At 40.0% G+C, this 14,728-nt stretch overlaps 2 protein-coding genes and 1 long non-coding RNA gene across 4 annotated transcripts; 2 read left to right on the plus strand and 1 right to left on the minus strand.

The window, feature by feature from the left end:
* Positions 1-2,735: 2,735 nt before the first annotated feature.
* Positions 2,736-3,753, minus strand: LOC135430170 (uncharacterized). Of its 2 annotated transcripts, XR_010436578.1 has the most exons (4): positions 3,457-3,752; positions 3,251-3,384; positions 2,971-3,144; positions 2,736-2,908 (listed from the first exon to the last, which is right to left on the minus strand). It is a non-coding gene; the product is annotated as an uncharacterized LOC135430170 (long non-coding RNA). The 2 variants fall into 2 exon arrangements; XR_010436577.1 differs by having other exon boundaries at positions 2,736-3,144; positions 3,457-3,753.
* A 2,162-nt stretch (positions 3,754-5,915) lies between these two features.
* On the plus strand, positions 5,916-8,726 carry LOC135430171 (uncharacterized). The gene has a single exon (XM_064684724.1). The coding sequence runs from the start codon at positions 5,931-5,933 to the stop codon at positions 8,724-8,726; it is 2,796 nt and encodes a 931-aa protein (XP_064540794.1). The 5' UTR covers positions 5,916-5,930.
* Positions 8,727-8,819: 93 nt separating this feature from the next.
* On the plus strand, positions 8,820-9,869 carry LOC135430172 (uncharacterized). Its single transcript, XM_064684726.1, has 2 exons — positions 8,820-9,591; positions 9,725-9,869. The coding sequence occupies exons 1-2, from the start codon at positions 8,820-8,822 to the stop codon at positions 9,781-9,783; spliced, it is 831 nt and encodes a 276-aa protein (XP_064540796.1). The 3' UTR covers positions 9,784-9,869.
* The last annotated feature ends 4,859 nt before the right edge of the window (positions 9,870-14,728 follow it).

Consider the following 14,728-nt stretch of genomic DNA (forward strand, 5'->3'; position numbering starts at 1 on the left):
TACACAAGCTTTCCTTTACATGGATGATTTAATCGTTATTGGTTGTTCTGAATAACATATGATTAAAAATTTAACAGATGTTTTCAAACTTTGTAGAAAACACAATCTGAAATTACATCCAGAAAAATGTTCATTTTTTATGCACGAGGTGACGTTTTTAGCTCACAGATGTACAGATAAAGGAATCTTATCAGATAACAAAAAAATTTGACGTCATCAATAATTATCCTGTCCCTACGGACGCAGACAGCGCTAGAAGATTAGTTGCATTTTGCAATTATTATAGATGTTTTATAAAAAACTTCGCCGAATATTCACGGCACATAACAAGATTATGTAAAAAGAATGTCCCATTTGAATGGACAACAGAGTGTGAAAAAGCATTCCAGTACCTAAAAAATCAACTTGTTCAACCAAATTTATTAAAGTACCCAGATTATAGCAAAGAATTTTGCATAATCACAGATGCAAGCAAGCAAGCATGTGGAGCAGTTTTAACTCAAAACTATAATGGACTCCAACTCCCAGTTGCATATGCATCAAGAGCATTCACTAAAGGTAAAAGCAATAAAAGTACTACAGAACAAGAACTAGCAGCAATATATTGGGCAATAACACATTTTCGACCATATATATATGGCAAACATTTAACAGTAAGAACTGATCACAGACCTTTAACATATTTATTTTCTATGGTAAACCCAAGTTCAAAATTAGTCGCATGCGACTCGAGTTAGAAGAATATGATTTTACAGTAGAGTATCTGAGAGGGAAACACAATTTCGTGGCAGACGCCTTGTCAAGGAAAACAATATCCGACTTAATAGACATGAATAGAAAAGTCCTGAAAGTCACTACCAGGCACCAAAGTAGACAAAACAATTCCTGCGCAGGAAATAAACAAGAACTATTGCCAAAGCAAAGTCTTGAAAAAGCTTCTAAGCCCAACGTATACGAAGTCATCACAAATGACGAGGTACGAAAGGTAGTGCCCTTGCGAATAACAGATTCCACATGTTTATTGAAACATGGAAAAACAGTTGTAGCAAGAATTAATGTTAGCGATTTGAACTCCAATGGAATTCTCGACTTAGGTCAGTTTTTCCAAAGGCTTGAATGGCAAGCCGGTGTATCTAAAATCAGCCAACTAAAAGTGGCACCGAGCGAAAAGATCTTTAAATCAATTTCAATAGATACTTTCAAACAATTGGGCAATGAAAATTTAAAATCATTAAGAGTAGCGCTACTCAAGCCGGTGACCCAAATAAATAATGAAAAAGAAAAAGAAGCAATATTGTCTACATTCCATGACGATCCAATTCAAGGTCAAACAGGCATAAATAAAACGCTAGCAAAAATAAAGAGACAATATTATTGGAAAAACATGACTAATCATGTAAAAGAGTACATAAATAAATGTCCAAAATGCCTGACGTCGAAAACGACGAAACATACCAGATCACCTATGATACTAACCGAAACACCACAATATGCTTTTGACATAGTGATAGTAGACACAATTGGCCCACTACCACGTTCGGAAAATGGAAATGAATACGCAATCACTTTAATATGTGATTTGACAAAGTATTTAGTAACAATTCCCGTTGCAAACAAAAGTGCAACAACTGTCGCAAAAGCCATATTCGAATCTTTTATTCTGAAGTACGGTCCAATGAAGACGTTCATTACGGACATGGGAACAGAAATTCCATTATAGCTGACTTGTGCAAATATTTAAAAATAGACAACATAACGTCAACAGCACACCACCACCAGACATTAGGTACAGTTGAAAGAAGTCATAGGACATTCAATGAGTACATTCGTTCATATATATCAGTAGATAAAACTGGCTGGGACGTATGGTTACAGTATTTCGTGTATTGTTTTAACACAACACGATCAGTAACTCATAATTATTGTCCATATGAACTAGTATTTGGAAGGCAAAATAACTTACTAATACAATTTAACAGTGTAAATATCATAGAACCTATATATAATATAGAAGATTATTTTTAAGAAGATATGTTTAGACTAGAAAACGCGTATAAAAGAGCGCGAATACTTTTAGAAAAACATAAGATTAAACAAAAAGAAATAAATGATAAGAAAGCATAAGATTTTAAAATATTCCTATTCAATATAATTGGTTCGCTCAACATCAGTTTTATCACTGATTTTATTGAAATGAAAAATGAACTTTTCGTAGCTAACAAATTCGACTTAGCATAGCTATGTTACAGCTAACATAGTCAAATATAGTTGCATTAAACTATTAGTGCGCGTGCAGCTATGTACTTCTCATACATTGCGCTCCCGGGCCTTAATCGTGGGATGCATGGTCAGCGCTTATGCCGTAAGTCAGCATAACGGTGGCCGTTTGACGGTGGCCGTCCAGGGGCTGATCATATTACATTTGATCGAGTCGCTGATTTGAGGTTATGTTTTGATTTATTTATTTATATCCATTCTTGTCAATGGCAATATTTATGTTGTTGTTGACTTGATTTTTGCTAAAAACTGGATGGAGTTGTATTGTAACAATAATCAATATGTTCACACAAGAAGTGTATCCGACAGTCGCCATCCAACCGCCATGTAACTCCGGAACCAGTACATGGAACATGTACTGAAATTTCACCTCACTTACACTAATACTACTTGTAATGCACTCTGAAAATATATACCAGAAGAAAAAATAACCTGCAAGTGAACAAACGTGTTTTTCTTTCAAACCTTAAGTAAATTTGTGCAGAGCAGAAACGCTCCCCCAACGATACTTCAACTTAGCAAAGTTCATCTGGAAGCCCTGCGGACGCCCTACTACAACATTTGGTCCTTCGAGCCGGATTTTTCTACAACATTTGGCATATCCAGTTCGCCCCAGCAAGCATTGGTGGATCTGCAAGAAAAGGTTCCAGGAACAGCTACAAATTCAAACAAGATAAGTAGCAGTGCACCTACCTCAACTCGTCCATTGCCAAATTTCCGGCAACTCCAGTTAATTAATTCATATTTGTGTGTCTGAACATATTTTTTCGCTTCACATTGTCCGTGGTTAAAGCGAGGGGCAATTGTATTTAAAAAATTCAAAAAAAAAACCCGCAGATAAAATATTGTTCGTGGCCATTAAGGCATCTAAAAAGTGATAAATATTAAAAGAAATAAAACAGAAAGTGACTCCGATAAGGTCGCCATATTGGTGTCTGTACATATGTATATACATATATGTACAAGTGCATACCCAAAAATTTAACCGATCGCCATATTGATGTACGCAAGTACATCAAGACATATCTGCATACATAGGCTTTCGCTCCGTTGAACAACAAGTGTATGCGCTTCTCCATTATAGACCTCCACCAAATAATCACATACCTAAATATATAATAAAAAATACACAATTCTGATTGGTATTTAGTTAATTAAAACCACACTGTGCAAATTCACCTGCATGTATACACACACACGCACATCCTATTATATGTGTATCGTTTGCTATTTTTCCTCCACAGCAGCTTCAATATTAATTTATATATTTATTTTTACCAATTAATTGGCAAGTGCAAAACGTAAACAAACATCAGGGTTGTAAAGTATCAAGATCGGTTTTCGATAAACTGATTCTGAGAAACTTTTATATTTTTGTATGTTTCCACCTTGCCATTGAGCTGCGTTTACTTAATAAAATACAAACATATGCATTACTTTTTCTTATTCTTATAAAAATTTATAAAACATAATTATAAGTTAAGACATTTCCAAGTTGCGTAATAAATCGAATATCCGTGCGATTTTTCTTAAAATAACAATTTATACAAATAATTCTATGACAAAAAAAACCTTTCCATTGAGCTGCGTTTAGAATAAACGTGCTTCTTCTTGAGCTCAACAATCAATAAGCAATAAGCGATAAGCATCAATTTTTTTTGCGCGATCCGTTTCCACTACACGGCCGCTTTGTCAAAAGAGAATAAATCCTTTTCTCTGGTGTTTCAATAAAGAAATAATTAGATTTCTTCTCAAGTAAAAGAAACTAAATAAGAATCAATTTAGTAAATTATTAGTAAAATAATTAATTTAACAAAATTTTCCGATTTCGTTGGACTCAATAGTGCACACCATTTCGGTCATTCCATTTTATTCTGATATCTCGATTCCATCGTTCCTGTGCCATTTCTTATTCCGTTTTCGCTCGGCTGATTCAAATTATTTGTATTTGATCACATTTCACCTGGTTATTACAATTTTTGGCTCTGTGAAGAGCCTAGTATGCCAATCGGTGGTGATCAAAACAGCCACAAACGACTCACAGCACCGTCCGTTAAGGAGTCAAAGCGACCTTTAACCTCACCTAGAGCAGTTTTCGGGAAACTCAAGGTCGAGAGTACCAGCACAACCGTCCGCAAGACTGTGAGTCCGATTCCAACAAGAGATATTACCCCAAAAATTACCCGTTCGACTACGCAAAAATGCAGAAGTCAAGCGAAATGGCACTGAACGACTTCGTTTCTATAACTGACCGACTAGGCCAGTTTGAAGTGAAGATCAACGAAGCAGCGGACAGTGACGTGTCACTGTTCACTCTCCAAGTCCGACGAGATCAGATTAAGACTTTATGGGAAAAGGTAGAACGCGAGTACGAGATATGTTCCAAAGCTCTCAACCAAGGCGCTTGCAGCAGCAGTGACCTGGTGGCTATGCAAGCTAAATATGATTACTCGTACTGCGTTTACGAGCGATGTGCGGCTCAACTAAGTGAAAAAATAGAAAGAGCCACGGCATTAAATAGACAAGCTGAGCAACCCCCCTCCAACTTCTCCATGTCCAGGGGTTGCAGTCTCCCGCCATGCGACACTGAAGTTTTCAGTGGGGATTACCTACACTGGCCTACTTTCCGAGACTTGTTTACAGCGGCTTATATTAACAATCCAAGATTGACGCCGGTGGAAAATTGTTCCATCTAAATTCCAAAACCTGCGGCGAAGCTAGGGCAATTGTCTCCAAGTCCCCGCTCACGAATGACGGCTTTCAGTCAGCGTGGGCGAGCCTGACGGAGAGATTTGAGAATAAGCGACTGTTAGTCAATAGTCAATTGGACTCAATAGTGCACACCATTTCGGTCATTCCATTTTATTCTGATATCTCGATTCCATCGTTCCTGTGCCATTTCTTATTCCGTTTTCGCTCGGCTGATTCAAATTATTTGTATTTGATCACATTTCACCTGGTTATTACAATTTTGGCTCTGTGAAGAGCCTAGTATGCCAATCGGTGGTGATCAAAACAGCCAAAAACGACTCACAGCACCGTCCGTTAAGGAGTCAAAGCGACCTTTAACCTCACCTAGAGCAGTTTTCGGGAAACTCAAGGTCGAGAGTACCAGCACAACCGTCCGCAAGACTGTGAGTCCGATTCCAACAAGAGATATCACCCCAAAAATTACCCGTTCGACTACGCAAAAAATGCAGAAGTCAAGCGAAATGGCACTGAACGACTTCGTTTCTATAACTGACCGACTAGGCCAGTTTGAAGTGAAGATCAATGACGCAGCGGACAGTGACGTGTCACTGTTCACTCTCCAAGTCCGACGAGATCAGATTAAGACCTTATGGGAAAAGGTAGAACGCGAGTACGAGTTATGTTCCAAAGCTCTCAACCAAGGCGCTTGCAGCAGCAGTGACCTGGTGGCTATGCAAGCTAAATATGATTACTCGTACTCCGTTTACGAGCGATGTGCGGCTCAACTAAGCGAAAGCCTCACGACCAAGCTCCGCGTAGTATTTAACGCCTCCCACCCGTCATCGAATGGTAAAAGTCTGAACGATGTGCTACATGCAGGGCCCGTTCTGCAATCCGACTTAACCATTCAAATTCTGAGATGGCGCTTCTTCCGATATGTATTCAATGCCGATATCACGAAAATGTATCGGCAGATACTTGTGCATCCCAAACACACGCCCTATCAGAAAATTCTGTTCCGAACAAAGGACAACGAGCTTCGTGACTTCGAACTCAGCACAGTCACGTTTGGAGTTAACTGTGCCCCCTTTTTGGCAATCCGGGTACTACATCAGTTATCTGATGACGTTCGTTCGCTCTATCCCTTAGCAAGTCACATTATCGCAAACAATATGTATGTCGACGATGTACTAGCGGGAGCCCATTCCAAATCAACGGCAGATCAAGCAATTGCAGAACTCCGCAAAGCCCTTGAATCTGCCGGGTTCCCCTTGCGAAAATGGACATCCAATGAAAAGGACTTGCTAAGAGCGATTCCCAAGGACCACTTGCTTCGCGCCGATTTTTTAGAGATCGAGGAAGCCTGTTCGGCAAAGACTCTCGGGATCAGATGGAAAGCTGACACCGATGAGTTCTTTTTCGCTCCATCCGAGCTAACAACCAAACAGTCCGTCTCCAAACGTGAAGTCCTTTCACAGATTGCCAAACTGTTCGATCCAGCAGGTTGGCTGGGTCCAGTCATTATTCAGGCAAAAATATTCATGCAGGAGATCTGGCTCCAAGAACTGGGCTGGGACGATCCGCTACCTGAGAGTCTTCTCAGTAAGTGGAATTTATTTCTGCAAGAGTATCCGGGCCTCAGTGCGATTCGCATCCCTAGATGGGTCGAATTCCGCCCACAGGGGACTATTCAATACCATGGGTTTTGTGACGCTTCGCAGCGTGCATATGGGGCCGCCATTTACGTGCGCACTGAGATACAAGATCGCATCTCAGTACATCTCCTAACAGCGAAAACGAGGGTCGCTCCGGTCAAGACGATATCCTTGCCACGACTAGAGCTGTGCGGAGCAGCACTTCTGTCCGAGTTATCCGCTGCACTCAGTCCCCAGCTACCTTCCGCTGGCGGCGACTGGTTCTATTGGACAGATTCCACAATTGTGCTAGCTTGGCTTCATAAGCCACCATGCGCCTGGACTACCTTTGTAGCAAACAGAGTCGCAAAAATTACTCAGGCCACCGACTCCAATAAATGGTCCCATGTACGATCCGAGTACAATCCAGCGGACCTAGCGAGCAGAGGTGCCCCACCACAAGCGTTAGTCAACAATGAGCTGTGGTGGCACGGGCCAGAATGGTTACGCCTACCTCAGAACCAATGGCCCATTCCTTCAGATCCCCTCCCAGATACGACAATAGAGCAACGTACGATTAAGGTAAACCTCGCAAACACGGCTCCCTCATTTTCTTTCCTCGAGCGCTTCTCCAAGTTCGATCGAGCCCTGCGAGTGTTAGCATACATATATCGCTTCGTCAAGCGTTGCAAACGATTGTCGCTCCCGTCAACTATTGAAATTGACAGCAACGAGATTTCTTATGCACAAGAAAGACTCATTCTCCTGACCCAGAGACAAGCATACTCGTCAGAGTACACTTGCTTGAGCACGAAGAAACAGCTCACTTCCAGCAAACTCCTTAATTTGAACCCCTTTCTAGATGGTAAGGGAATTATTCGAGCATGTGGTCGTGTAAGAGCGGCCGAAGCACTCGGCTACGATGAGCGGCATCCAATCATACTGCCATACACATGTGCATATTCGCGTCTCTTGACCGCTTTCACCCATCTTATATCCTTGCATGGAGGCAACCAGCTCATGATGCGTTTAATACGATCACAGTACTGGATTCCAAAGCTGAAGGTGTTGGTCAAATCCACAATTCATTCCTGCAAAATCTGCGTCATCCGAAAAAAGAAATTGCAAACGCAGCTCATGGGCGACTTGCCTGTGGAGAGAGTCACATTCTCTCGGCCGTTCACTCACACAGGAGTCGATTTTGCAGGCCCCTTCGATGTAAAAAATTACACAGGTCGAGCCTGTCTTATTACGAAAGGCTACGTGTGCGTCTTTGTGTGCTTCAGCACCAAAGCCATCCACCTAGAAGCTACATCTGACCTGACCACAGAAAAATTCCTAGCGGCATTTGCGAGATTTGTGGCACGACGAGGGTGCCCAAGTCAAATGCATTCCGACAACGGCAAAACCTTCGTCGGAGCGGCCAAAGTCCTCTCGCGCGATTTTGTAGAAGCGCTTAAGACTCAACTCCAGGCCACTTACAGTCTCCAGAAACTGTCCTGGCACTTCAACCCTCCTAGTGCACCGCATATGGGTGGCCTGTGGGAGGCAGGTGTAAAGAGTTTCAAAAATCTATTTTATAAGTCTACATCGACCTCCAAATACACCTTCGAAGAGCTTTCCACGCTCCTATCCAAAGTTGAAGCATGCCTGAATTCAAGACCGATATCTCCAATGTCGGAAGATCCTACTGATCTCCTAGCTCTGACTCCCGGTCATTTTCTAGTCGGGGGTCCTCTACTTTCCGCCACAGAGCCAGAGATCAAGGAAAACGCCGCGTCCATCATCAACCGCTGGCAGCGCTTGAAGGCTTTGCAACAACAGTTCTGTCTCCGTTGGAAACATGAGTATCTTTTAGAGTTACACAAAAGAAACAAATGGCAAACTCCAACGCGAGACTTACAACGGGACGATCTAGTCATTATTAAAGAAGATAATCTTCCAGTTAATGACTGGCGTCTAGGTCGAATCCAAACGACCTATCCTGGCGACGACCAAAGAGTCCGAGTGGTCGACGTGTTAACAGCCCGAGGTGTCTCCAAGAGACCTATCTCTAAGCTGATCCTGCTCCCGATAGAATCTAGTCTCCATTTTCCATCCAGTAGAATCTCCAGTAAAGACTAGAATCCTAGATCCATAGGTCTGCGGACCATCCGTATAAAGCCGCATCAGTAATGTCTATTATGTTTTTTTCAACCTTCTTCACGTAACAGCACGATGTCTCCACGCCAACAACAAGGCCGATCCAAGAGCCGACCGGCAACGGAATCGTTCCGATGCCGAGTATGCCGAGGAGTCCACGCGCTGCGAAAGTGCCAGCGGTTCATGCGGCTGTCTCCAGAGAAGAGACTCCGAGCAGTTCTGGTCAACAAATACTGCCCAAACTGCCTGGCTCACCAACATTCCGGGGAGTCATGTCGCCGCAAGGACAAGTGCCGCAAGTGCCAGGGCGACCATCACACCTTGCTTCATTTGCAAGAAGCGCGTCGCATGCCATCGCGATCTCCAGAGCGATCCCAAACAAGGCGCAGCACCAAGGCCCAAGCGCGACGCTCCGCGCCGCCTTCATCCGCTGGTTCCATCTCCTTGTCGACATTAATGGAACACAAAAGGACAACCGTGCTCCCGAGAGCACTCATCCGACTTGGAAACGGCAAGGCGACCCGCGACACTCGGGCACTTTTAGACCCGTGCTGTCCGGTAAGTCTTATCGACGCATCCTTGGCAAAGGCCTCCGGGCTATCCGTCACCCGCGTCGGTAAAGACAACGCTTGCTCGGCCATTATAAGTTCCAGGACCTCTAGCTTCCAGCGAGAGGTCATCCTGCAAGTGATGCCAAATCTCCGGTATCAAACTCCAACGAAGCTCGTCAGCGAGAAACTAAACGAGCCCTTCAACAACGTTCGATTGGCAGACGATCGCTGGTTCCAGCCGGAAATCTCCAATCTGGTTTTGGGCTCGGATATCTATCCAGATTTAATTCTCCAAGGCGTCCTGCCGAGTCATGGCGGCGCACCACTGGCCCAAAACACGGTCTTCGGGTGGATACTGTCCGGCTCCTGCGCTCAATAGTAGGAACAGAGCCACTTCCCTCTCCCTTTTTCTTTTTGCAATACTGCAAGGCGGGCGGCATGTTCACACAAGAAGTGTATCCGACAGTCGCCATCCAACCGCCATGTAACTCCGGAACCAGTACATGGAACATGTACTGAAATTTCACCTCACTTACACTAATACATTGTAATGCACTCTGAAAATATAGAACAGAAGAAAAAATAACCTGCAAGTGAACAAACGTGTTTTTTTTCAAACCTTCTAAGAAAATTTGTGAAGAGCAGAAACGCTCCCCCAACGATACTTCAACTTAGCAAAGTTCATCTGGAAGCCCTGCGGACGCCCTACTACAACACAATATATTGAAGCTATACGTCGCAATCAGTTTTATCATCTGATATGTAGGAACGTATGCTGTCATTTAAGGTTCTGTGACTTCGTTCCACAGTTCCTAACGTCTGGTGGTGTCTTTTATTCGCTATAGGTAAGTCACAAGTCATCGTGACTGCATATTGGCTACCATTTTCTGACTTTGGTAATGGACCAGTGGCGTCGACTAGTACTTTGTCGAAAACACTTGTTAGTGTGTCTGTAATGGTTAATGGGGTTTTAATGTGCTTGGTAGTTTTAGCTTTTCGACATTTTTTACATTTACTTACGTACTCTGTAATATGACGTGTCATATTTTTCCAATAATAATGTCTTTAAATTTTTGGTAATGTTTTTGAAATGCCTGTATGACCTCCTTGCATGGGTTCATCATGGAATGTAGACAATATTGCTTCTTTTTCTTTATCTGTATTTATTTGGGTCACCGGCTAGAGAAGCCTACTCTTAAGTTCTTTAAATATATATGGCCCATATTTTTGAAAGTTTCTATTGAAGTGTTTTCCCACGGTGCCGCTTTGAGTTTTATTTATATAGGCTTCTGTTTCAAGGCTTTGGAAGAATTTACCTAGTTCGAGAATTCCATTGGTATACAGATTGCTAATCTCAATTCTTGCTATAACTTTTTTACCATGTTTTAGTAAACATTTAAAAGGTCTTAATCGCAAGGTCCCTACTTTTCGCATGTCGTCATCCTTAATGATTTGATATTCGTTGGGCACAGAAGCAATTTCAAGATTTGCCTTGGCAAATTTTCTTGTTTATTTTTATTATTATGTCCTGCGCAGGATTTATTTTGCTTACTTTGTTGTCTTGTAGTGGCTTTTAAGAATTGGCATGTCATTAAGTCGAGACATGAAAAATATTTTGGTCGTCCTAGTTGATCAAGAACTTCTATTCTTGGAAGTGGGAACTTGTCAGCCAATAATTTTTTATTAATCTGACGATAATCGACTACTAGTCGCCCTCTTTTGTCAATGGAACTCGGAATAGGTTTCTTTGGAATCAGTAAGAGTGGGTTGTTGTATTCTTAAGTACTCAACCCGGTGACCACAATAACAAATGTTAAAGAGAAAGAAGCTATATTGTCTACACTACATGAGGATCCAGTACAAGCAGGTCATACAGGCATAACAAAAACCTTGGCCAAGGTCAAAAGACATTATTACTGGAAAGGTATGACTCGTGATATAACAGAGTACATCCAGAAATGTCAAAAATGCCAAAAATCAAAAACTACAACAAATATTAAGACCCCTTTAACAATTACTGAAACCCCGATGAAGGCTTTTGACAGAGTGATAGTGGATACAATTGGTCCACTACCAAAGTCAGAAAAAGGCAATGAATATGCAGTCACGCTCATATGTGACTTGACTAAATATTTAGTTGCTATACCAGTGACAAATAAAAGCGCGGCAACAGTAGCAACAGCAATATTTGAATCTTTTATTCTCAAGTACGGATAAGAATTCAATTATAAATGACTTGTGCAAATATTTAAAAATAACGAATATAACATCAACTGCACACCATCACGAGACCGTTGGAACAATAGAAAGTAACCACAGAACATTTAATGAATATATACGATCCTACATATCAGTAAATAAAACTGATTAAAATGTATGGCTTCAATACTTTGTTTATTGTTTCAACACAACCCCCTCTATGGCACATAATTATTGTCCATATGAGTTAGTATTTGGTAAGACTAGTAATCTACCAAAATACTTTAATAGCATAGGTAATATGGGTAATAAGCTAAAAAAAGCAAATATAGATTAGAAGTAGCATACAAAAAAGCAAGAAATATGCTTGAACTACACAAACAAAAAAAATGATTTAAAAACTAAGGACATAATTTTATCTAAAGGAGATAAAGTTTTACTAAGAAATGTAGTAGGCCATAAGCTAGATTTTAAATACACACAGGGCCCTATATAGTAGAAAAAATAGAAGAGAGATAATATAGTTATCTCTGGAAATAAAAATAAAAAACAAACAGTTCATAAAGATAGGTTAAAGATTTTTAATTCATAATAAATGTTATATGGAAAAATATAAATACATTTTTAATATATAAGTAAAATAACTCCACTTTGTTACGTCATTTTTTTAAAAGGAGGGAGTAAGTTGTTGGGCAAAATTTGTATTTAATTTTGATAATACTTGATTTTGTCTTTCGACATCAGGTGTGTGTAGAATATTGTATTTACTGAGTGGCTCATAGGAAATATTTTCAAAGTCTTCTATTTCATTAGTATTTGTGGTGTTTAATAGTCGGATGCAAGTGTTTGTTTTATTTCTTGATTGGGTATGAAAACTTGTTCAATTTATTTTATTTTAATTTGTCTAACTTCTTGAGATCAGGCTCGTAGTAGAGTGGAATTAGTTCCGCATGTATGCGTGATTGGTATATGGATATGCGTTTTAATATTTGTGTGTCAGACTATTAACCAATTTTGAGGAGCTTGTAAATCTAACAGACATTTGTATTTCGTAAGGAAATCCATGCCGATAATCCCATCACATGGTAATGGAAATTTATCGTGCACGATATGAATATTATGAGGTATAATGTAACATAACATAGGCCAATACGATAGAATTTTTTGTACCTTCGCCAATTCCTGCAATTTCTGTAAGAAGATTGCCTGTTACTGGGCTGCCGATAGCTATAATAAAAAACTGTATCTGGTCGGCTAGTTGCATAGATGCAGCTGTTAACAAAATTTATAAATGGCTTCATTCATGTTATTGAATTGACCGGCCTCCATTATAAGCTTTACTTTGTCATTTGAGTAATTTTTTACCATTGCTTTGACAGCTTGTGTAGCGGAATATTTATTTGCTAAGGCCGATGAAATACCATCAGCAATGTATGCACCTTCCAGTGCTTTGGACAATTGTTCTATTTCTTGGGTGTAAACGCTTGCCGTTTTATGCTTCTGCTTAAGGTTAATCAATTTCGCGTTCAGTACATCTACTAATTCGCCTTTTACTGATGATCTTAGCTTGCTTTATGTAGCTTTAATTGTTGATTCTGCTACTATCAAGTTTCTAGCATACCCTTTAAGTTTTGTTTTTATAACAGACTAGCGGGTATAACCCGGCTTTGCCCGTGGCACGTATGTTAAAAAAATCAATGTTTTCAAAAAGCTTTGAAAATGATTTTGAAACTGATCGGACGGGAATCAAACAACTTTTATGCAAATCGGACAAAACTTAACATTCCCCAAAAAAATCTTTGAAATGCATTTTCCACCGAAGAAGTTTAGATTTTGCGAAAAATGTGAAACATGTCTCAAATGATTTTTCTTATAGATCTTTGGAAATAAATTTGAATACAAAACGTCATCCACCAAATCTTCGACCCCCATTTGTACCAAGGAGGGATGGATTTTTCAAAAAGTGTGAAACACCCCTCAAATTAATTTGAACATAGATCTTTGAAAATGAGTTTGGAGCCGATCGGATGGTAAACAAAAAACTTTCATACAACCGTTTTCCGCCAATTTACCACTGTTGCGGGTTGAATTTCCCAAATCGCAAAAAATACGTATTCAATATGTTCTTATGTAGAGCTTTGAAAATAAGTTTGAAGCTACTCGGACACAACTTAAAATTACGCACACAAAATCTTTAAATCGCATTCCCCCCGAAGAAGTTTGAATTCTGCGAAAAGTGTGAAACACGTCTTAAATTATTTTTCTTATAGATGTCTGGAAATGAATTTGAGCGCGAAATGTCACCCACCAAATCTTTGACCCCCATTTCCACCAAGGAGGAATGGATCGAATCGAATGCCGGAATAAGCCTTCCGACTTTCTCTGCAAAGTCTATAGGTGATTGAGGCATTTTAACTATGTTAGTCGCTTCTGTTTTTTTCCTTCCGTTGGTTGTGTCAAGAGTGACTGATCAAACGTTACCGGTGTTTTTAAAACCGATGGTAGATAAAGCTGCAGATTATATTTTTCGTTTTAGTTTACAAGATTATCCATTAGATGTTGTAAGTTTAGACTCTGTGACATTCATTAACTAAACTCCTGATTTCATTGTATTCGTATACAAGGATCTCAGTGTGTTTGATTATGGTTTGTCGCCAAACTGGTGCGCTTTTTTAACGGACTAATATGATTTTTCAAAGTTTGATCTAGGCACCTTTAGTTTCTCAACTATTTGGGACAATTCCATGTGGAACATCTACTTAAGCTTAGACCTTACCTAGGTCGTTAGCCCTACTCATGTAACGTTTTCTCAGTGACTTTGTATTTAGGAGAATTTATATTTGCAGAAGAATATTTACCGAGGCTATTACAAATAATATAATTAGCAGTACGTTTGTTAGCTGCAAATAGGGTGTGGTGTCTACAACTCTTACCACGTTTACTGCATTGGTAGTGTTATCATATGCATTTTTGTTTTTGGTTTATAATTATAAAAATTTGATATAAAGTAATGAAGTAAATTGTAATTTAATTATTTTTCATTTAGTCATTTTATATCTAAGGTTTCGAATTTAAGTAAATTTTGCGCGATAGCTGCGCTCCTACTTAATTTTGCATACGTCTTTTGGGAAGTATTTTACCTAAGCTAGCGCCAGTAGCGCTCCGCCCTTACAATATTTCTAACAGTTTTTAGAACATTTTTATTTTTTATATATAACTGACTCCCTTGAAGCG

This window comes from Drosophila montana, unplaced genomic scaffold, assembly GCF_035044405.1.
Source record: "Drosophila montana isolate Dmon_TW-CO22-7 unplaced genomic scaffold, ASM3504440v1 contig_2971_1, whole genome shotgun sequence".
In the NCBI taxonomy this organism is placed as follows: Eukaryota; Metazoa; Arthropoda; class Insecta; order Diptera; family Drosophilidae; genus Drosophila; species Drosophila montana.